At 46.6% G+C, this 23206-nt stretch overlaps 2 protein-coding genes across 4 annotated transcripts in view; both read left to right on the forward strand.

Moving 5' to 3' along the window:
- Positions 1-6339, forward strand: part of dtna (dystrobrevin, alpha) — a 31867-nt gene extending 25528 nt beyond the window's left edge. Inside the window, 3 exon segments of the mRNA XM_056292524.1 lie at positions 297-414; positions 561-601; positions 4343-6339. Coding sequence (XP_056148499.1) covers positions 297-414; positions 561-578 — 136 coding nt within the window. The 3' untranslated portion in view covers positions 579-601; positions 4343-6339.
- Positions 387-22333, forward strand: mapre2 (microtubule-associated protein, RP/EB family, member 2). 3 transcript variants are annotated; one of them, XM_056292528.1, is made up of 8 exons: positions 387-414; positions 561-605; positions 16749-16876; positions 18897-19042; positions 19228-19444; positions 19997-20139; positions 20514-20672; positions 20968-22333. In XM_056292528.1, the coding sequence occupies exons 3-8, from the start codon at positions 16756-16758 to the stop codon at positions 21064-21066; spliced, it is 885 nt and encodes a 294-aa protein (XP_056148503.1). In that variant the 5' UTR covers positions 387-414; positions 561-605; positions 16749-16755; the 3' UTR covers positions 21067-22333. The 3 variants fall into 3 exon arrangements, with proteins under 3 accessions (XP_056148503.1, XP_056148502.1, XP_056148501.1); XM_056292527.1 differs by lacking the exons at positions 387-414; positions 561-605 and adding an exon at positions 8195-8266; XM_056292526.1 differs by lacking the exons at positions 387-414; positions 561-605 and adding an exon at positions 13327-13561.
- Positions 22334-23206: the final 873 nt, after the last annotated feature.

A 23206-nucleotide genomic window follows, 5' to 3' on the forward strand; every position in this document is an offset into this window, starting at 1 on the left:
AATCGTAGGTTAGAAATTTTAAATTTGGAGCTGTTGGACCTTTGCTCAGTCGGCCTGGATAAATCATATCTGGATATTATGCGGATAAGAGACACGTGAAATGACAAGCGTAAATGGGGCCATAGTTTCGGAGATCCCCTTTGTTAAATCCAGCTGAGCATATGTAAAAAAATCTTTAATGGCTCATATCCATCTGGAAGTCCCAGCCCTCAGTCAGGACACTCAGTTCCTCCAAGTTCACAGTGGAGTCAGCCTGTATTTTTCCTTGTTTGAAGACCTGCCTGTGTTGGTGATAGGGCCGCCAGCGCTGCCGAGGAAGAGAGCTATGAGAGTGATCTGGAGCGGCAGCTGGAGGAGGAACACAAGATGGAGGAGCTGATGAAGGCCAGACAGGAGCCAGAGAAAGCCTGCATGGTGAGGAGCACTTTGAATGACTGTGACGAAGCGAACTGAGAGAGAACGCTACGCACTCCATGTTTTATTTGTATTGCATCCCTGTGCTGCCTCTCTGTTATAATCCTTGTCCCTTTGCTTTGGCGATGTTCCTCCTGTGATTACAGGTGACTTTACAGCAGTGACGGCGTTCAAGTCCATATTCCTGGTAGGTAAGTCCAGCATTAGGAACTGAGAATTCGCAAACCTTTTTGTGAGCACCCATACCACTGGCATTGTTATGTGCCATGGAGGTCTGTGTGTATGATATTCAGTTATGTGCCATGGAGGTCTGTGTGTATGATATTCAGTTATGTGCCATGGAGGTCTGTGTGTATTCAGGTTTTCAATTTAGAATTTCATTTAGCTAGTTTTAGCACCCTAGCTAGCTAGTTTTAGCACCCTAAAGACACATAGGGTCTTTAGGGTGAGGAGGGAGCTCAGAGTAGAGCTGCTGCTCCTTCACGTCGAAAGGAGCCAGTTGAGGTGGTTCGGGCATCTGATTAGGATGCCTCCTGGGTGCCTTCCTTTGGAGGTTTTCCACGCCCGTCCAACTGGGAGGAGACCCTGGGGTAGACCCAGAACTCACTGGAGGGACTACATGTCCAATCTGGCCTGGGAACGCCTTGGGATCCCCCAGGAGGAGCTGGAGGGTGTTGCTGGGGTGAGGGGCGTCTGGAGTGCCCTACTTAGCTTGCTGCCGCCGCGACCCGACCCCGGAGAAGCAGCTGGTGATGAATGAGTGAGTGAACTTAGCAGACACATTTATCCAAAGCAAGGTACGTCTGAGAGGCAGTTGGCTTGTATAGCATTAGGAGTCTAAGCCACGGACTCTTTACGGGAGATTTGCTCCAACCGGGGTTTGAACCCCCGATCTCCGACGGGGAAGTTCTTACCTACTGAGCTATCCAGCAGTTTTCTTTGCAACCCAATGCTGCACCAGATGATTTCAACGATTAACACAATTACACCCAGAAAGGAGGACGAATCAGTTCAGTCAGACCAATCACGGACCTCCATGGCATATAACTGAATACCACTGACCTACAATGGTGGTGGTCGGAGGGGTCATGTACTCAGCCATGGCACCAACTTCAGTGATGGGGTATCAGTGTTACTAACTAATATAATTGTATCATCTGTGGAGTTAAGGTGAGGTGTCTGATCGTAAGGGTAGAAACTGAAGGGTGCCTTTTCTGTTTGGTCAGTGTATATGCCTCAGTTCAGGGGGCTGATAGGTTAGCCTTTCTCAGTGTTTTGAGGGATGAGCTGCAGAGGTATGGTCAGGAGCAGCTGATCATAGGTGGGGATTTGAACTGCACCATTGATTTCACCATGGACAGGACAAGTGAGGAACCACACATTCAGTCATCTAGAAGCTTAGGCTCTAGCATCCCCGCAACCCTGAGTAAGGATAAGCGGGTTTGGGTAATGAATGAATGAATGACCAGTGTACGGTGCAGACTTCATATCTAGAAGGTTGGTGTAGCTCTCTATGCACACACACACACACACACACACACACACAAATCCAGAAGTTTGCTGAAAATGCTGAGATTTTTCATTAAGCTCTACGTTTAAAGCTCCTATGAGGAGTTTTGTTCACTTTGCGCACCCTGGTGGACAAAAGCAGTAGTGTTTTACTGAAGAAAAGCTTTATTTTGCATAAGTACCTTTGCCTCTTGTTACAAAGATTGACATTCAACCTCTGGTAACTCATACTCATGTGTTTTGGAGAAAAAAGAGTGATTTAGTGGTGTTGAGGAAAAATAGCTGTTTGTAAGTTATACAGTGATATATATATATATATATATATATATATGGTAATGTATGTGTAATTGTGGCTGTGTGCCGTAAATAGCTTTGTAATATTGTGCAGGGAATCTGACCCAGGGACAAGCATTGAGGGTCATTATACTACTACTACTACTTTCGGCTGTTCCCGTTAGGGGTCGCCACAGCAGTTCATCCGTTTCCATTTCTCATTGAGGGTCGTTATACAACAATACATAATCACGCTGATGGTCTCATGTGCTTATGTAGAGGCATCAAGATAAACTGAGGCTGATGACTAATCAGTGAAAAGCTGCTTGTTGCAGCTTTAAACACATGTTGACCTGGACGATACCAGTCTGCAGGAGTCATGACATTCAGCTGTAGCTTTATGGCAGGAGGACATGAGTGCAATAAGTCATCTTTGGAAAAATCAAACCGTCAGTATTTGTAGAAAGTATGGTGAAGTCGTAAGTGATGTTTTGAGGGCAGGGTTGAGATTAGGTTTAGTGGCAGATGCTCCTCACAACAGAGAAAAGCCAATGACCACAAGACTTCCAACTTTAGGACTGGTGATCTAAGAGCTGTGGTTGGGTCAAACGACTAGAAGATTCTATTGAACCAGAAAAAGGTGTGAGATCAACGGTCCTTCTCAAACATGATCTCTGGACAGGATTATCAATGATTGTTAATTTGATTACTTTTTCACCAACCAATTGTGTCCCTACAGACACAATTGGCCGTGTCTGCGGGTGGGAAGCCGGATGTGGGTATGTGTCCTGGTCACTGCAGTAGCGCCTCCTGTGGTCAGTTGGGGCACCTGTTCAGGGGGGGAGGGGGAACTGGGGGCGGAATAGCGTGATCCTCCCACGCACTACGTCCCCCTGGTGAAACCCCTCACTGTCAGGTGAAAAGAAGCGGCTGGTGACTCCACATGTATGGGAGGAGGCATGTGGTAGTCTGCAGCCCTCCCCGGATCAGCAGAGGGGGTGGAGCAGAGACCGGGACGGCTCGGAAGAGTGGGGTAATTGGTTGGGTAAAATTGGGGGAGAAAATGGAGGGGTGGGGGGAGTTGATAGTGGTCAGTATAATAATGAGCTGTATCAGTAACTTTAGCCAGTTATTGAGGATTTTTTTCCCGCCTTATTCTGTCTGTCTGTGGTTGTTGTCACCTCGCTGTACTGATACCCTGTGTTATTCTGTCTGTCTGTGGTTGTTGTCACCTCGCTGTACTGATACCCTGTGTTGTTCTGTCTGTCTGTGGTTGTTGTCACCTCGCTGTACCGATGCCCTGTGTTGTTCTGTCTGTCTGTGGTTGTTGTCACCTCGCTGTACCGATGCCCTGTGTTATTCTGTCTGTCTGTGGTTGTTGTCACCTCGCTGTACCGATGCCCTGTGTTGTTCTGTCTGTCTGTGGTTGTTGTCACCTCGCTGTACCGATGCCCTGTGTTGTTCTGTCTGTCTGTGGTTGTTGTCACCTCGCTGTACCGATGCCCTGTGTTGTTCTGTCTGTCTGTGGTTGTTGTCACCTCGCTGTACCGATGCCCTGTGTTATTCTGTCTGTCTGTGGTTGTTGTCACCTCGCTGTACTGATGCCCTGTGTTATTCTGTCTGTCTGTGGTTGTTGTCACCTCGCTGTACTGATACCCTGTGTTATTCTGTCTGTCTGTGGTTGTTGTCACCTCGCTGTACCGATGCCCTGTGTTGTTCTGTCTGTCTGTGGTTGTTGTCACCTCGCTGTACTGATGCCCTGTGTTGTTCTGTCTGTCTGTGGTTGTTGTCACCTCGCTGTACCGATGCCCTGTGTTGTTCTGTCTGTCTGTGGTTGTTGTCACCTCGCTGTACTGATGCCCTGTGTTGTTCTGTCTGTCTGTGGTTGTTGTCACCTCGCTGTACCGATGCCCTGTGTTATTCTGTCTGTCTGTGGTTGTTGTCACCTCGCTGTACCGATGCCCTGTGTTATTCTGTCTGTCTGTGGTTGTTGTCACCTCGCTGTACCGATACCCTGTGTTGTTCTGTCTGTCTGTGGTTGTTGTCACCTCGCTGTACCGATGCCCTGTGTTGTTCTGTCTGTCTGTGGTTGTTGTCACCTCGCTGTACTGATGCCCTGTGTTTGTCTTGTGTTTGTGACATGCAGTTTGAGACCCGCCAGTCTTTTGACAGGTGAGCAATACGAAACCCCAACAGTAGCGACGACACTGAAGGAAAACGACACTGGGCAGATGGCGAGGACGGTGGCGAAGACGCGGAGAATCGGAAGCCGAAGACACCGTTACGTCCAAACCATAAGAATACCTTTATGTATAGATATATTTTTTAACCAGCCGCATATTAAAGAGAATACTGTGAACCGATAAGGAGCTGAGCTGTCAGTTATACCACAGGTGCCATAAAAACCAGATGACTCTCGCGAGGTGTTTGTTGATTTTTAATCCTCGTTTTGTATGATTTGACTTGCGGTCGGGCAAGTACACACGGTACTGTAGTTGAGGACGGGCACGTCTGTTTCTTTCGAGCTTAAGTTCTCACATGTCTGGAGCGGTAAGCCGGGTCTCGGCGTGTTTGCGGTCCGAGGCCTGGCGTGCTCCTGAGACAGTAGACGACAAGAGTAATAGATTAAAATAAAATCACGTAATATGTACGTTGCTCATACTTCTGGCCCGGCGTCAGCGGCCAGAGGTTCACGTTAGTCGGTGGATTTCCTGCTGTTTGCGTCGAGTGGCTTTCGTGTTGTTGTTTTGCCCCTCAAGTCTGTCCTGTGAGGCGACAGACGGGGATTTGTCAGGCTCTCGGGTTTTATTTGATACTCACGTTGTGCACGCCGCCCTTGCCGAGCAGATGAACTCTCGACGGGGCTCATCCCAAATGTGGAAGCGGCTCGTAGCTCGCAGCAACACTTTGCACCTGTTTGGCAGAGACGCTGGCTCGATTCCCTGGATGAGCACGAGGCCGTACTGAATGTGAGGGGGGGGGGGGGGACGGTGATGTGTTCCTCCGAGGGCCTCAGCCTGCTGATACTTATCCCCTCTGCTAACTAAGTGTTAAGGTTACACTTTAGTACGGCGTCCGGGTAGCGTAGCGGTCTATTCCGTCGCCTACCAACAAGGGGATCGGTGGTTCGAATCCCCGTGTTACCTCCGGCTTGGTCGGGCGTCCCTACAGACACAATTGGCCGTGTCTGCGGATGGGAAGCCGGATGTGGGTATGCGTCTGGTCGCTGCACTAGCGCCTCCTCTGGTCGGTCGGGGGGGCCTGTTTGGGGTGGGGGGTAATAGCGTGATCTCCCACGCGCTACGTCCCCCTGGCGAAACTCCTCGCTGTCAGATGAAAAGAAGCGGCTGGTGACTCCACATGTATCGGAGGAGGCACGTGGTAGTCTGCAGCCCTCCCCGGATTGGCAGAGGGGGTGGAGCAGCGACCAGGATGGCTCGGAAGAGTGAGGTGATTGGCCGGATACAATTGGGGAGAAAGAGAGGGGGGAAATCCACCAAAAAAAAAAGTGACACTTTAGTTTGAATTACCTCCAATAGCTGGAAGTGTTGTGATGGAGGATGAGATGAGACACAATGGATAAAGTGGAGGACACGTCCATCCATCCATCCATCCATCCATCCATCCATTATCCAAGCTGCTTATCCCAATCGGGGTGGCGGGGATGCTGGAGCCTATCCCAGCAGTCACTGGGCGGCAGGCGGGGAGACACCCTGGATAGGCCGCCGTCCATCACAGGGCCCTAATAATAATAATAGGATACGCGAGGACTCCAAATTGCCCAGATTAAAGGGTTGACACTGGCAAGGACGCTGAACAAAGCGTGTTTACTGCGGTCTCTGAGATTGTTAGATCTATCGCTTTCTCGTTTGTATTTATGTTTTGATCTCCTGACCAAAACGTCAGCATGTCTGGGTTTCTTTCCCGCCCTCCATCCTAAGCTCTCTCAAAATCGCACACCCAAGATACATGTGCATTCTGGATGTACTCCGAGTGTGTGTATAATTTTTTCCCGGTCACTTTAGGACGAGTGACAAGCCAATCTAAAATCATAAATGTGTGAAATATATCTAGTTTGATTTTTGGGCTAGTTCATACCAGTGGTTTTGCATGGTGATGATGCATAATAAAGTGTTGACATAATACCACAATTTTTGTTACCTATGAACTCTTATCTCTTTCTTCTTCCATTCCCGGCACGGCACACTTCAATAGGCATCATTTGGCGGTGCACATTTATTATCTGTCATAAATGCGATGTCGGCTGCTCTCGACCTGTTGTCTATAATTCATCACAGAGACGTCCTGTCTGAGTTAACATAAAAGCAGTCACCCAGTACCGCAACCCAAAGTCGTGTGGATATTGCAAATGAGAATTTTATTCTCTCGGTTTAAGATAACAATAACCGGGTGAATCAATATCAATTTATGAATAAACTAATATGCATTTTCATTTGAAACCCATCCGCGCGGGCCTGAACACTGCCAAGTAGATCCCATCCACACTGCATTGGTCTGTAGGACCTGCTCTTGGTGCTCATCGTGTGAAAAGGTCACATAAAATCTTCTTAAAGTGATTTCCGTTCAGCTCAGTGTGTAGTCTTAAGTCTAGGCGTGTGTGAATAGTTGTGATGAGTCTCTTGGCTCCTTTGCGGTAGAAATACCTCGCCCAGATGTCCTTTGTCTTACATCAAGTCTGTGAGTGCACCCTGCTGTTAGAGGGGGAGGAATGCAATCTCACAAATGTCTGATTGGATATGCTCTATCAGAGACTGACCAGTTGGTTGCAAACCATATCCAACGGTACTCGGTAGTATTTTGTATGTAAAAAATACCACTGAGGAGCAGATGCCCCTTTTTGTGCCCATACATTACTGCTCCCCTTTAATGAACGGGCCTTTTCTCTAGCTTATACTCACAATTATTCATACCTCATCATTATGAACCCATGGCCTTGTAATATTTAAGGTTTTCTATTGGTCGAGTTACAGTTTATTGAGACCGTTATATGTCGAATGAATTCAAGGGCTTTACACTTCCTTTTCAGACAGCATAGTCGACCCGGATAGCATCTGGATGTGGGCCACTTCAGGCAATGATGCGGCACTGATGGCCCTGACAAAATGGATGTGAGCCTGAAGTGGCCCACATGTATAACAGCAAATATGGCCCAAATATGCCAAATCAAATGTGGGCCTTTCTTTTGGTAAAGACGCGGTGCTCTGGGCAACACGGGATCCGGATGTGACCCTGAAGTGGCCCGTGTGGTAAATGGTGAATATGGCCCAAATATCACCAAAAACAAATATGGGCCACCTTTGGCAAATATGTGGCACATGTGGCATCGCTATGGCTTGGTTCGGGCCCAGATCTGGCAAACAGGAGCGGACCACCCAAGCGCCATCATTCCACACAGCACGTGGGCCGGATGAAAGTGTCCGGGTGTGGGACGGGTGCAGGCCACAGCAATGTTGCTCTTTGGGAAGTCATTTGAAAGCCTAACACGTAATTTGGGATTTGCATTTTGGCATTTTGATGACACCAGCTATTGTAACAACTCGCACTGCAATGTGCCGCAGCATGACACCCTCAATTTTGATCAAGCTAAAAAGCATATTTTGGCATATAGGCGATATTAGTCTTATGTTCAGATATTGGAGCGTTTAGACGGGTTTTTATTTTCTGCCCACCCCTTACCTACACATTGGGACGCTTCGCTGCTTGCAAATGAAATGCAAAGTAGGCAGACCACAGGCCTCTTAAAAGAGCATGCTTTTTTTTCCTTTAACGATCCTCACGCTAAGAGGAGGAAGTGGCACGGGGGAGTGCGTGAAGAAGAAGCTTGTCAGTCGCAGTCAACGGGCAACGCATCGAGGCGTGATTGGCTCGACGCTCACCATGTGTCACGGCCCGGCCAATCGGACGGGGCGGCGGTGACGCGTCGTCCAATCAAACGCGCGCGCGCTCCTCGCGTCGCCTCTGTTTGCAGCTGGACGTCGGGAGGGTGGGGTGACTCAGGAGAACCAGCCGTCTTAAAACGCCGTGTAGCCTCGGGGACCCGAGTTCACTGGTGAGTTCTACTCGCTTTCCTTCGCCGAGTAAGCCGCTTTATCGGCCGCCCTTTCACGTCCGCCCGCCCGCCCGCGTCGGAGCTTTTGGGTTTAGTTTCGGGTTGTGCCTCGGCTTCTCACACTAGTCGCCCCGAAAAGTGCTCCGCTTTGAGACGTGCCGAGCACTTCGGCGTTGGCGTCGCACAGACCTTCCCTAAAACGCCCGGATCTCGCACGTCGGTTGTGGGTCCCGTCTTGACACGCTAGCCAAACATGTTTCTGTAACAAAAAAAACACACACAAAAAAATTGCCTTTAAAATCCATCGCTCCCTGGCGTGACGTCATCTTAACCCGCCCAACGTTTCGCCGGCGGCACGCGACGTCCGAGTCCAGCATCTTATAGCGGGGCAGATTCCCAACGAAACGCCTCGGCCGGAAGTTCTAAAAGGCAGATGTGCGTAAAACTGTCGCCCACGTGTTTGCCCGGACGCTGGTTAGCTTAGCAAGCGAGCGGCTTCTGTGAACGTTGGGAAATCTGGTTTAGAGACGCTCTCGTGAACGCTCGCTTTCAGAGGTGGCGTGGCGCTCCGGTGAAGGACGGCACTACCTAGCCGCGGATCGGCGTCGATGTTGGCGCCGTTTGGCGTTTCTTAAAAGTCGTTTTAATTTAGCGCCGGCAATAAAGTAGCCTACCAAAGGGGGCCTAGGGAAGTGTAAGTGACGGCAGTAAACGCTATGGAAAACCGTCTTGACAGCTCCCTCCAGCCGGCCGGCCAGCTAGCATACCTGGGATGCTGTAAATGCTGAGACAGTAAGGTGTTGGTTTTTGGCATGGAAAAGCAACACGTTTTTTCTGAAAAACCCATTTGGTTTTGGACCGGGGTGAAGTTAGTTTTGATTTGCATATAGGATATGGACGTTCAGTGATATTGCAGTGAGATACCGGTCAAGGGACGGTGTTCAAAGTGCAGTTTCTGCACTATAAACGCTGCAGTAGCTTCCCATATAAATGTCCAACTCTTGCAAAACCAGGTGTGTTAGTGCACAACGGGAGGGTCAATGTACGACAAGTGCATTGTTGAACAAAATGTTTTGTCGTTTTTTAATCATTTTTATATTACCCAAAAAAAAGTCACTAGGGGACCTACTCATGCAAAACCAGGTGTTAGAGTGTGCACAACAGGAAGGTAAATCTACAGCAATTACATCTATGAAATAATGTTTGTTGATTTTTTTTAATGACTATTTATATAACAAAAAATTCAATAGCAACCTATATATAGGGCCTACTCGTACAAAACCAAGTGTTAGAAAGTGTATACATGTCCAAACCATCTCAATCTTGCCTCTCTTGCTTTGTCTCCAAACCGTCCAACCTGAGCTGTCCCTCTGATATACTCGTTCCTAATCCTGTCCTTCCTCGTTACTCCCAACGGAAATCCTAACTTCTTCAACTCTGTCACCTCCAGGTCCACCTCCTGCCTTTTCGTCAGTGCCACCGTCTCCAGACCATACAATATTTTTTGTAATGTAAATATTTATGACCCACCTGTCATGCACTTTCTAACACACTTGGTTTTGTATGAGTTGGACATTTTACATGGGAAGCAATTGGAAGTTTTTGTCACACAAAAACTGCACTTTTTGAAGACGGTCCGTTAAATTCACTTGAATGTCCAATATCTGAATTAAGACTAACCGTACCCTGGTCATTTTTGGACCACTTTTAAATTCTTTGGTCAGAGAATCCCTTAGTGGTAATACATTTTCCACTGTCATACTGAGTGTACCCTGGGAAAGAGAACGTCAGCACACAAGGCATGGACAGATAACACAAGATGTATGTAAAAATAGGTCCATAGAGTGTGCTGTCAAATTATGTCTGATATCACTCTACCCACAAGTGGTGCAGGACCGTCACTCAGGACATAGTTAAAACAAGCCCTGCATGCCGGCTCTTCTTAATGCTTTCGCTTACCTTGGAGTTGAAATGGGTTACTGTATGCTTTGGGTCATTAGTGCAGACATCAATTACTTTTTTAACTAACACAGGGGTGATACTGTAGTGAAGATAAGATTTTTAGTTGTTGTGCAATGTGCTTTTGTGTGTACCATCTAGTAAATGACATAAGTAAACATGACTTTTGACCTGATGTTGTTAGGGGACCCCAAATTATCTGACTTTTCAGAGGAATTATGTGCTCTGTTCCACGTCTTGAGGGTAGAGATGGACATTCTGTTATATTGTAAGGTGCTATGTGTAATGCTACTTCAGTCCTGGCCTCTATCACTTAGCAATGTGAATCAAAACCAACAAATCAAAACAAGCAAGACAAACACATTTACATAGATAGATAATGGATACACAACACATTTGCTGCACATTTTGCTGACATTTCAAACGCCCTCAATGGATATTGTTGAGTGTGTGCCAAGTTCTTGGAGGAGGCATCAAACCACAGCAAAAGCAACTGTGTTTCAGAATGCAGTAATATATCTGAAATCAGTACCACTAAGTAATCTGTGCTCATATTTACTAATCATGTTATACTTTAGGTAAAACAACGTATTACACATAGCACCTTCTTAAAAGAGGTCTATGGAAATGCACCACAATGAAAAGTTTGCCTCTGAAAGTGTGAACATGAACATCAATACGACAGGCGTGGGTGCAGGTCCGTGAATACTGGGATGACATCCAGTGCTTTACCTGTGCCCCATCCATAGGGTTAGTGGTTGTGTCAGGGAGGGCATCCAACGTAAAATGTTAGTAACTCATTATAAGGAGTCAGGGTCGTGGGGATGCGGCAGCCTATCCCCGCAACCCTGAGAGCAGGATAAGCGGTTTGGACAATGGATTATACGGATTGACAAGACCATACCGGATCAGTCGAGGCTCCATACGGGATCGGCTAAGGCCCGGTTTAACAACGGCCGCCATTGGTGCTGTGCCGTCACAGGGTACCGATGGAAACTGTAAAATCCTCTGTGGTGACCCCTGAGAAATAAGAGAAACAAGCTGAAAGAAGAAGAAGAACGGTAATGGATACAACCATAAGGCCAATGTTGGGTCCTTATGTGTCCTGTGTGTGCATATTCTTGTACTGTCTGAAAAACCTCAAGTTGGTAGTCCCATATTTTGTTCTGATGTTAAATGTACTGATGCGTTGAGCATTTCTGTCCCTACTAATGGTTAAGAAGACCTGTCTTGTGTAACATAAAGCTTGCACCCATTATAGCTTACTAAACCTGTCTTTACTGGTCTTTACTGGTTAGCCTATGGTCATCCAGACAGCTAGACAGAGGTACATTTGAAGTTTTGATATTGTTGGAGTAGCTGAATCAGCCCGTGTCTTACTCATGATGTCATCAAAGGGCTCTGGTACTACATAATCAAAACAGCATGTTATATTACCTTAAAGGATAGGTTCGCTTCTATTTTTAATCCAGACCCCATTAAGACATTGTCAGGCATTATTTAGAAGCGTACATTAAAACTTCACTGATCACTTCGGTGTTGAGAGGCTTTGCTGAACCTTCTCATCATCCTTCAACAGGCCATCGGGGTGATAGTTTAAGCCTTCAGCAACCATAGGCCTATCTGAGCAGCACGGTGGCCCCAGTGGTTAGCACTCGTGCCTCACAGCAAGAAGGTCCTGGGTTCGAACCCCAGGCCGTCCCAGGTCCTTTCTGTGTGGAGTTTGCATGTTCTCCCCGTGTCTGCGGGGGGTCTCCTCCGGGTGCTGCAGTTTCCTCCCACCATCAAAAAGACACGCATGTTAGGGTTAATACTCCTGCCTGTGCCCCTGAGCAAGGCAATGGAAAGAAGAACTGGAGTTTGTCCCCTGCTCCTATACAACAGAATGGATGAAATGCAGGGAACAAATTCATTGTAAGAATACAATGACGAAATAGAGTGGCTTTCTTTTTCTATCTTTTCAAAAACACACATGTTCTATTATCGCTACTCCGTAGTGCTATATTTACATATTGCCCTCTGACCTCGCCAGGTCAGAGGGCAATATGTAAATATAGCACTACGGAGTAGCTCATAGAACCTAGGTTCTCTACAGAACCAGGAGTTTTATTTTCCTCATTCTGTATTTATTCAGAAAATGTTTTCAATACGAGCAAAACTGCATTTGATTTGCACTAGTTTCTGCAGTCGACATAGTTCATCCCAACCATCCTTAAATGCCCCCGTAGCCCTTCAGCCCCGTAGCTGCACGTGGATGCGTCGAGGTAAACGTGTTTCGGGATGTGCAGAATAAAGTCCTACGAAGTTGACAGGAAAAGCATGGTCTGTAACTCTTTTTGAGTGGAACATGGCGAGACGTGTCTGAATTCAACATTAGTTTCCCTTTTTTGAAAGAGAGAGAGAGAGAGAGACGTGGCTTTAAAGGTTTAAACGATTGCCCCCAATGATCCGACTGCGCGGGATTCCAGTGGGGGAGAACCGGCACAGTCGTGAGTTTCTCCGTATTGACGTGATCAGTGACGTGTCGGTCCATACTGTGCTGAACCGTGCTCAACTTTTCAATGAAGTCTGGGTTCAAAAGAAGCGCCCGGTGTGTGTGTGGTCAACGTGCTCATCAGCCCGCTCCTATCTGCCTTTAAAAGAAAAAGAGAGGTAGGGGGAATGAGAGAGAGCGTCCAGCGTCTCTTCCCTATCGTTACAAAGTAATTCAATCATAGCCATTCATTTCATGGTCTGCGGACGGAACCGGGGAGGGCTGCCGTTTCCCTTTCATCCTTGGAAGACTTTCCAGTTGGGCAGGAATTTGCCCGAGCGCTTGATTAAAGATCCTCATTTACACGTTTAAAAAAACAAAAGAAGAAGAAGAAGAAGGTCCAGCGTTGCTTTTGCGGGTCGATGGGGCGATCGTCTTAACACAAAAGCGGATCGTTTGCATGTATATTTCGCCCCCCCCCCCGCAAACGTAGCGGGGCCGCTGTCGAGAGGCAGACGGACGGCCACCCCCAGCAGTCACGTGGGCAGCGCGCAGCGACGTCAGGGCAGCGGAGATTTGTGGAGAACGAGCGGACACAGCGCGAGAGAGAGAGCGAGAGCAATAGAAGAGCGAGAGAGAGAGAGAGAGAGCCCGAAGGTGCGGCGCTTTCATAGTATTTTTTGCATCGTCCTCTTCGCCAGGGAAGAACAGAATATATCTGTTCCTTATTCCAGAGAGCCAATGCCTGGTCCCACCCAAGCACTTTCCCCGAATGGAGAGAATAACAACGACATCGTCCCGGACAACGGATCCAACATCATTCCTTACAGAAAAAACACAGTGCGAGGAGAGCGCGCCTACAGGTAACACGGGTGTAATGCCGCATTAGACGTGGTCTCGCTAGACAACAGAAAAGAGGCTTTTTTTTGGGGGGGGGGGGGATAGAAAGCTGCTTTTCGGTCATTTCGGGCGATAATCGCCTCTCGCCGACCGTCTGGTTCGCTTGTGTGTCCAGCCCCGCAAAAACCCAGCCGCTCCGCTGTCACGGCTCTCTCTCCGAAGAAGCTATGGCGTAAATCGCTTAAGGGCCCTCCCCGAGTTAACACCCGCCCGGCCGGCCACCCGGCGGGGTTTAACGACGCGGACCGGCACACGCACGGCGGCGCTTGTCGACCGGGTGGGAGGGGGGGGTGACACGGATCACACCGGGAAAGGGAGGACGGGGACACTACGTGAGCTCATCCGGCGTCCGAACTTGTCAAATCACACAATCCCAGAAACGGTCCCAGCCTCCGGTGGCATTGTGGGTCTGGGTCGCATCCGAACTTGCTGCACGTCGGAACTTTGTAGCGTTCCGACGTGGATCGTCCCGGGCATCAAAACCCCGGGACGATCGGCTGTGCTTGTACCCCCACCACCACCACCCCTGCGCGGCTAACACAAAAGCATGCTAACGGCGCGTCCGCTTTGTTGACATGGGAAGGGCTGCCCCAGATTCGGCCGTAGCTAGCCGGCGGAGGAGCAGACAGGACCCCCCACCCCACCCCCGCTGATGGGATCAGTGTTCAAGGTTACCCTCGCGTCTCCTTGGTTCTCCCAAATACCGGCACTTAAATCGTATTATTAGCGATTGCACGCGAGGGGGAGGGGGGGGGAGTGCGTTGTCTTGTCACCGTCCCGCTCCTCCTGGTTCGCTGTGGCGCTCGCAGCCCCAATCCGGGTCACCATAGCTGCGGGGACGTGCAGCCGGCTCGTCCCGTTAGCGGAGTGCGCACTTGGAAAAATAAGACGGGGACTGGGGAATGTCGCCCCCCCCCCTGGGTTGTTCGTTTCGTTATACGTGCGTTTTTCTCGCACCGCGCGTCATCGCAGGTCGTATGCACACGGTGACACGATCCTGTTGCAGGGTGGCCCGCTCGAGCACTCGGTAGTTTTGAGCTCCCTTCACGTGTTGCTAACGAGCCAAATACCTGATGAGTTGATTTGGGCAGGAGTCACTGTATTGGGCTTTTTCAGTGTCGTCCAGAGATGCTGCCATGGAAGTGTTGACACCACTGCTTTCTCTTAAGGGCGGTGTACAGACTGTGTCGTCCACACGTTCTGTACACCGCCCTTGTCTTAAGGGTCGCTTATGGCCCCCACCTTCGTTAAACATCTAAATTTGAGCAATTTCATTTTAAACCCCGAAGCTAGTTTGCAGGAAGAAACGACCCGTCATTCATCACACACTTGGTGACTATCTGGGGTTCCCCCTCTTCACGGTGCAGAAAGACCGCGTTTAAGTCAGTGGACACCACTCGTTTTAACAGGGTCAAACGTGACCCCCGAGACAATCCTAGTGCCCTATCACACACTTGGTGACTATCTGGGGTTCCCCCTCTTCACGGTGCAGAAAGACCGCGTTTAAGTCAGTGGACACCACTCGTTTTAACAGGGTCAAACGTGACCCCCGAGACAATCCTAGTGCCCTTATCACACACTTGGTGACTATCTGGGGTTCCCCCTCTTCACGGTGCAGAAAGACCGCGTTTAAGTCAGTGGACACCACTCGTTTTAACAGGGTCAAACGTGACCCCCGAGACAATCCTAGTGTCCTATCACACACTTGGTGACTATCTGGGGTTCCCCCTCTTCACGGTGCAGAAAGACCGCGTTTAAGTCAGTGGACACCACTCGTTTTAACAGGGTCAAACGTGACCCCGAGACAATCCTAGTGCCCTATCACACACTTGGTGACTATCTGGGGTTCCCCCTCTTCACGGTGCAGAAAGACCGCGTTTAAGTCAGTGGACACCACTCGTTTTAACAGGGTCAAACGTGACCCCGAGACAATCCTAGTGCCCTATCACACACTTGGTGACTACCTGGGGTTTCCCCTCTTCACGGTGCAGAAAGACCGCGTTTAGTCAGCGGACACCACTCGTTTTAACAGGGTCAAACGTGACCCCGAGACAATCCTAGTGCCCTAGTGGTGTACAGCTTTCGTGGAAATATGAACAAAAGCAGTGTTTCACTTTTTCTAATGTTGGGGTCACTCTAGGACAAGTCGTCGCATTTCAGGTTGGGGGAAAAAAAGATCATTTAGAGTAATTTCTCTGCTGTTAAACACTGTTGTGGGCCGTTGTGACCCATAAGACAACAGGAGGGTTCATTGGACCTCGAGGTGGTTTGGATTAACATCAGTACACCCTCTTACGTGAAAATGTAGTTTGCGTGTAACAATCCAGTCCATTTGGTTGTTTAAAAGATGATAGATAGGTCTCTGAGAGGGTTGCATTTATTATCTCTCTAGGACCATGTCTAGTCAAGTCAGGTTTATTTGTATAGCCCATTTTCACAATTTACAAATTTGCCTCAGTGGGCTTTACAGCAACACAACATCCTGTCCTTAGACCCTGGCATCGGATAAGGAACAACTCCCTAAAAAAAAATGTAATAGGGAGAAAAAATGAGAAGAAAGCTCAGGGAGAGCAACAGAGGAGGGATCTCTGTCCCAAGACGGACAGCGTGCATTGGATGTTGTGTTTACACAATTTACAGAATTGTAATGGAATTTTAAGACATGTGAAGAATATGATGAGCAGGGTGCCAATCAGTGTCCAGATGCCACCAGAACAGCCCCACGACCTGAGCCACGTGACCACCATCACCATGTAGACCTGACAGGAGGACAGAATACACATGCACACAGGGGAGACTCACATCACATAGTTCACATACACGGCAGAAGAGACGAGAGAAAAAATTAGCCACACATCGGCATGAGAGAAGGATATAACATTGAAACCGGATATGGTTTTGTAAGATATATATACACATATATATGTCTAGTCTACAAAAAATCACTGTTACAGTTTTGTAATCCTTTTGGGATTTATTTTGAAAATTAGGCCTGTCTTATAGTGAGTAAAGTGACCCATGATGTGAGTAAATGTCCTGTTACGCACCGTTTTAGTACCTTTTTTTTCTTTTTCTTTTTTTTGGATTCTGCCCAAATAACATTGATTTTATAGTAAATGTAACGGGTTTTTTTCTTCTTCTTGTCTGCAGTTGGGGAATGGCGGTCAACGTATATTCTACCTCAATAACCCAGGAGACTATGAGCAGACATGACATTACTGCCTGGGTGAACGATCTTCTGTGTCTAAACTACGCTAAGGTGGAGCAGCTCTCCTCAGGTGAGAACCAAACCGTTTTATCTCTCTGTGTTGTTCAAGACAACATGAAGTGAAAATAAGATAACTTCCCCACTTACATTATGCATCGATTCACTTGCCAAAAAAAAAAAATCTGTTTTTTTTTTCTCAAAATTATTTTGGATCAAAATCTACTCACCTTCCTCTAAAACGGTCAAGTCCGAGTGGGCGGGCGAAGAACATTCCAACCGATGTCAACACATGTTTTACACCATTCAGTCAATCACAAACCTCCCTGTGTTTTGTGCTTGCCTAATATCCTATTTTATTTTGAAGTACAGCACATTGCAGAGGCAAGATACGCTTCGAAAGACATTTCATGTTGTCTTCAATTACCTATTTTAGTGACAACACATGGGGATCACCTTTATTTGCGGGCATAAGCTTGTTAAAGCAACCTGGAGGGACGTCTTCTCTTTATCGCTGGCAGAGAGTAGTCTAAAAATAAGACTTGCAGGCTGCCATGTGCTCCTGCTGTGTCCAAGTAATCCAATAGCAATCAGCCTGGATCACACACACGGTGATCTCTCAAGGTGTAGCCCATTTGTTTGTGCAGATGAATTCCTTTATTCTCTCTTGTTTATATCTTTTATTTCTTGGGGTGTCCTGACGGACGACCTAGATGAGGAAGTGAGGTTATATCCCGATTTAGATATGGTGATAGGCTGCAGCCAGCCACAAATCATGTTAGTCTTTCTACTTCAATTGTGAGAATATTGATAAAATCAAAATCACATTTGTAGCCATGTTTGAGAAGATTCATTCATACATCTTCAGAAAAACACAATAAATGATCTTACTAAATATCAATTTACTTGATGGGGGGGGGGGTTACTATGGAAGACTTTCCAGATTTCTATTGTTGTAAAAGAGCTGTAATAGATCCTAATCAATTGCTGGATTTAACATGCTATATTTCTGTTACAGTTTTCAAGGGCTTAAAGGTAGAACGAGTAGGATTTTCCTAAAAAAAATTATAGACTCATTCAAAAATAATCCCTCTCAAAAATCACTTATGAGCCACTAGATGTGTGTGGCGGTGTCTGTATCTCTAGAGACCCTGTCCTCTGCCTGTATTTGTCTTATTTTGCTGTGTACAGGATGTTTCTGGGCGTTAACCTATGGGTAGCGGGACTCTATAAAACGTAGTGACCAGGCGCCAGATGGAGATCGTAAGCACACATCCAACAGGAAGTTATGACAATGGCAGACACAGCACCTAAAAGACACAAATATAGTGAGGTGAAACGCCAAGCGGACAAAGCTCGTTCCAAAACGAGAGTGGATCTGGGGTTGGCTTTCACCCGCCGGCAAGCACTGAAGGAGAGGATGGTGATGAAGAACAGCGCAGAGTTGGCCTGTACACTGGGATGTGTTCTGGTAACTGCAGTCAGGGGGCGTGTCCCTCTGGTGACGTTTAGCCAGTGTTGTAGTCGAGTCACTAAACCTCGAGTCTGAATCGAGTCTCGAGTCCCCAGTGTTCGAGTCTGAGTCCCAAAGAAGAGTCCGAGTCAAGTCCCCATCACCTGAGTCCGAGTCATCAAGGTTGGGTCTGAGTCGGGGCGTCTCTTTAGGCATCTTAGCACTAACTGTTACTGAACATGAGGGTATGCACGTGAATCCGCATGTAGGTGGAACACACGTGCCTGCCCTTGCACCAAATTGAATAATGTTACGGTATTAATATAGCTATCAACATTTTATGCCAAATTATTAGGGCCTAAAGCTAAAAAACAGTCTATCAATTCACAAGTCCGAGTCCTCATATCCAACTTCCGAGTCCGAATGCAGTCAATGCTCGAGTCCGAGTCCAAATCCGAGTCATTGGTGCTCAAGGCCAAGTCAAGTCACGAGTCCTGACTCGAGTCCGAGTCCTGGACTCAAGTACTACAACACCACGTTGAGCCGGGGGCAACTTTGAATATTGCATTTACAACCGCAACCGACAAATCCTACTCGTTCTACCTTTGAGATCTAAGCTTTAATTTGACTTCTCTCTCAGGAGCGGCGTATTGTCAGTTCATGGACATGCTTTTCCCTGGGTGCATCAGTCTTAAGAAGGTCAAGTTCCAAGCTAAATTGGAGCACGAGTACATTCACAACTTCAAAGTGTTGCAGGCATCGTTCAAAAGGATGAATGTGGACAAGGTGAGTTTCATTCACATCAGTTCCTGGATTTTGTTTGCATTGTTGCTCCATGTGTGCATTTGCCATTCATCGGCATTCACCTCAAGTGTATTAGATTCTCAAATTCAAGTGTTCTTTTTTATTTATTTATTTATTTATTTATTTCTAAAGCATGAACCCTGGTTTTGTCTTACCTTCTCGTTCAGATTATTCCTGTAGAGAAGCTGGTTAAAGGTCGATTTCAGGACAACCTTGACTTCATCCAGTGGTTCAAGAAGTTCTTTGATGCCAACTATGACGGTAAAGAGTATGACCCGGTTCAGGCCAGACAGGGTCAGGATGCCATTCCTCCACCTGATCCTGGCGAGCAGATCTTCAACCTGCCAAAGAAGTCCCACCATGCAGCAAGCTCCCCAACTGCAGGTAATCCTCGAAATGGTGGAAAGCAGTGGTTGCGTGGTCTCATGTAACTCAGTGGGTCCAGCATGGTGCTAACATAGTCAGGTTTGAGAGGATTATTTCTTTAGCCATCAGTGCCAAAAATGTATGCAGTTGTGTATTACTACTGTAAGACACTGGAAAATGGTGTCTGGCAAAAAGACCTTTACACTACATAATGATATCTTCCTTACAGATGTTGGGCTTTTCTGTATTAAAAACTAACTTACAAGTTTTATTCCATTTCAACTTCAACTTCATTTAGCAAGCATCAGTTTATTTTTAAAAATTGGTATTTGTGTTTATTTTTGCATTTGCTCATTCAAGTAAGAAGCATTTATATTTGTATAAACCACTGCTGCGTTGTTGTTTATTTAGATCAAGATCCTTCCAATTTTCAATCTAAGAGAAAGCAGCACCTTTTTGCAAGATGCCTAGAGTGTAGAAATTAAGTTGACGTGTCATCAATCATTGGTGTTGCAAAATGGGTTGAAATTGACTGGCCGATCTCTGGTGGTATCCTTTTGTCTGCTGCAGGGGCCTCAAGGGCAAGCTCTACTACGCCCAAGTCTTCGACGCCATCATCTAGGCCCTCGTCGGCCAAAAGGGTCCCGACAACGTCAACTCCTGCCAAAGGAGAGAAAGAACTGGAAGCACAGGTCACACAGCTTAATGAACAGGTATGGATGATACAATATAGGCAGTTGTCAGGAGTTCAGTTGAAACCTGTGTGATTGTTGTGAATTGTGTACTTGGAAGGCAAGGAACGATTTCTGGCAAAACTGAGTGAAACTTCTTGCAGTTAAAGATTTATGTATAATATTACTGCTGAACTGTAATGACACCAGCCAGAATCTCATATGGATTCTATCGCTTTGAGTCCTTCAACGTGAAGCGGCTTCCTGGAGTTATGCACTCCAGAGTGCAAAGCCTTTGTGCGTGGCACCAATGTGTTAACTCTCCAAAGTGGGGTTATCTCTTTTCTTTGAATGTAAAGCGAAGTATAATAAGGATATTAATTTCACCATCCATTCTCGCTGTGTTGTTGTTGTAGCTGAACACATTAAAGTTGGCGTTGGAAGGTGTGGAGAAAGAGAGGGATTTCTACTTCAGCAAGCTGCGAGAGGTGGAGCTGCTGTGCCAGGAGCAGGGCGAAGAGAACGCCCCGTTTGTGGAGCGGTTAATGGAGGTCCTCTACTCCACAGACGAGCAGGTCAGTCCACCGCTGATCGACTGTTTGATTGATCTAAATACGCTTCGGGGTGTGTATTGATGCCAAATGGGTAAGTGGTGACATGGGACAGTACAGATAAGAGTCGAGTGACTCGGTTTGGCTGGGGTACATTTCCCTGTTGGAACATCATGTGCCGTGAGGAGAGTTTCCGATGTGTGGCTAATTGACAGAAGAATCCGTTCTTTGTGTGCATTTGATTGCCCTCCAAGCGGTCATTCTCAGTTGCTCTAGTATTCTGTTTTGTTTTTTGTTTGTTTTTGTATCGCTCTTTTAGGAAGGAGCTGCGGATTTGGCTGAGGGAGATGGCGAGGAGGCGGAGCAGCTGACTCACGAGGATGCACCAGATGATCAACAGGAGCAGGATGAGTACTGACCACCATCGTCCTTCACAACCACACACCCCTTTTTATTTCATGGGAAACTGATAAAGGATTACTACAGTGGTTCCTCCTGGTTTCTTCTTCCTTTTTTCCCTCTCTCTCGAAGACTGTGCACAAGAAGCAACCTCCTAAAAAGAAGCTCTCCCTTTTTTTTTTTTTTTTTTTGGTTTTTACACCCTCTGTTCAGTATTCTTCAGTATTCTGTGTTTTTGTGACTGTTGGTGAAATGCTGTGGCAGGTCCGACGTTAGAGCCTCCACAAGCAGACAAGCTCAGACCATCACAGAAGTTTCTAAGGACTTTGTGGATGAAAAGTAAACTTAATTCCTAGATGTGATGAAATGCTGAAGTTCAGACGGGTAACGTTTTACCCGTCAGCGTAAGTGTTATTGTGCCAGCTTCTGTCTCTTTTATTTTGTATTCTGTCTTTATTATTTTATTTTTTAGTTTATTTTCACATATCAACCATTATTAATCATAAGAATGCAATAAGTAATGCCCTTAAAGGGTCCATTAGTAGCTCTTATCGAACCTCCTTCCATATGTTGCACTGACATTTGATCCTGTGTTGGACAATCTGTCCATTGACCCTCACCATATTTATTTAGTCTTAGAAATAGTTCTTCATCCACATCCTCGTGAAGGGAGACACTACGGTCAATAAATTCTGCGTAACGCGGTAGTTTAATACAAACTATTAACTGGGTGACGACGATCAACACAACAAATCACAGCTCAACAATGCGTTATCGGTGCCAGGTATGACATTGTGGTGACAGAGGTTGACTTAGTATGCCAAACATAGGGAAGGAAGAAACATTTATTGTGGACTAGTCTTATCACGCTGAACCATTTTTAGATTTTAAACGTCAATAGCAAATTTCCACTGCTGTCTGTTACATGGTCGCAAATTTTATTTCAGGTGTTTCCGTTTCGGATGATTTTTGAACCACAGGCGTTCGAGAAGATGTGAGTCAGTTCACTGAGTAATTTGACATACTATATTCCATTAAGTACAATGTATACCCTTTCTTAATGTTGCATTTACTATAATTGAACTCGGCAGTGCACCATAATGCTTTAGTCATATATTGTGTAAATGAAAAGGAATGTAAACATGTACTGTCAATAATGAATAGTAAATTGTTTTTTTTAAATGTCCCACTCATTATGCATTCCCCAAAACGTGTTGCATGTTTGCATTTTATTTGTGAATAACTTGACCTGCTTTTTACATATTTAATAAAAAAAAAAGAGACTATGTTAAGTGAGCATTTGTATGTTTAACCTGCTGTTTGAACGATGTTGAGATTCGGATGGATTTGCTGTAATAAAACCTCACGTCTGAGTTCAAGGGATTGATTTTAACACACTTTTGCATCATTCTGAAATGAGCTTCTTGATCAGTTATAAATAACTAGCCTCGGTTAAATGTCCTACTTAGGTATTTTGTGGAACTGAAACATTTACTGCTAGAGGGAACGTGTGCCTTGAGTGAAGATTTAACCGATTCAAGGGCTACCTAGGCTGGCTGCTTGCCTTTGTTACAGCATTATATGGTGACACTTTAAAAATTAGACCTAGGCAGTAACCATAATACATGGGATACAGGGGATACCCCCCCCCCAATATTCTGGTTTGCTCCCACTTGATGATAATCGGTCGTGGGTAGTGTCTTACTGATACTGTGTAATTATAATTACTTCCGTCTACCATTTGCTTGAGTTAAGTGTAAAAGTTTAGAACCTGATATTGTTGAGTAGTAAATATGAATGAATCAATGGATTTGATCAGATCCGCTGTCTATACCCGCCTCATCCAATGTGCGAGCCTCCAGAAGAGCTTCGGTGCTCCTACAAGTCTCTGAACTCTACTGGAGGGATGGACACCATTCTTCCAGAAGATTCTCTCTCTGGTATTTTGATGATGGTGGTGGTGGTGGAGAGCGCTCTCTAACACGTCGGTCCAAAACCTCCCGTAGGTGTTCAGTTGGGTTGAGATCTGGTGACTGAAGGCCATAGCATGTGAGTCACATCATTGTCAACCTCATCAAACCATCCACTGGACACCCCCACCCCCCGTGTCCTGTGTACGGGGGCATTGTCCTCCTGGAAGACACCACTCCCACCAGGAT

This window comes from Lampris incognitus, chromosome 14 (assembly GCF_029633865.1).
Source record: "Lampris incognitus isolate fLamInc1 chromosome 14, fLamInc1.hap2, whole genome shotgun sequence".
Lineage (NCBI taxonomy): Eukaryota > Metazoa > Chordata > Actinopteri > Lampriformes > Lampridae > Lampris > Lampris incognitus.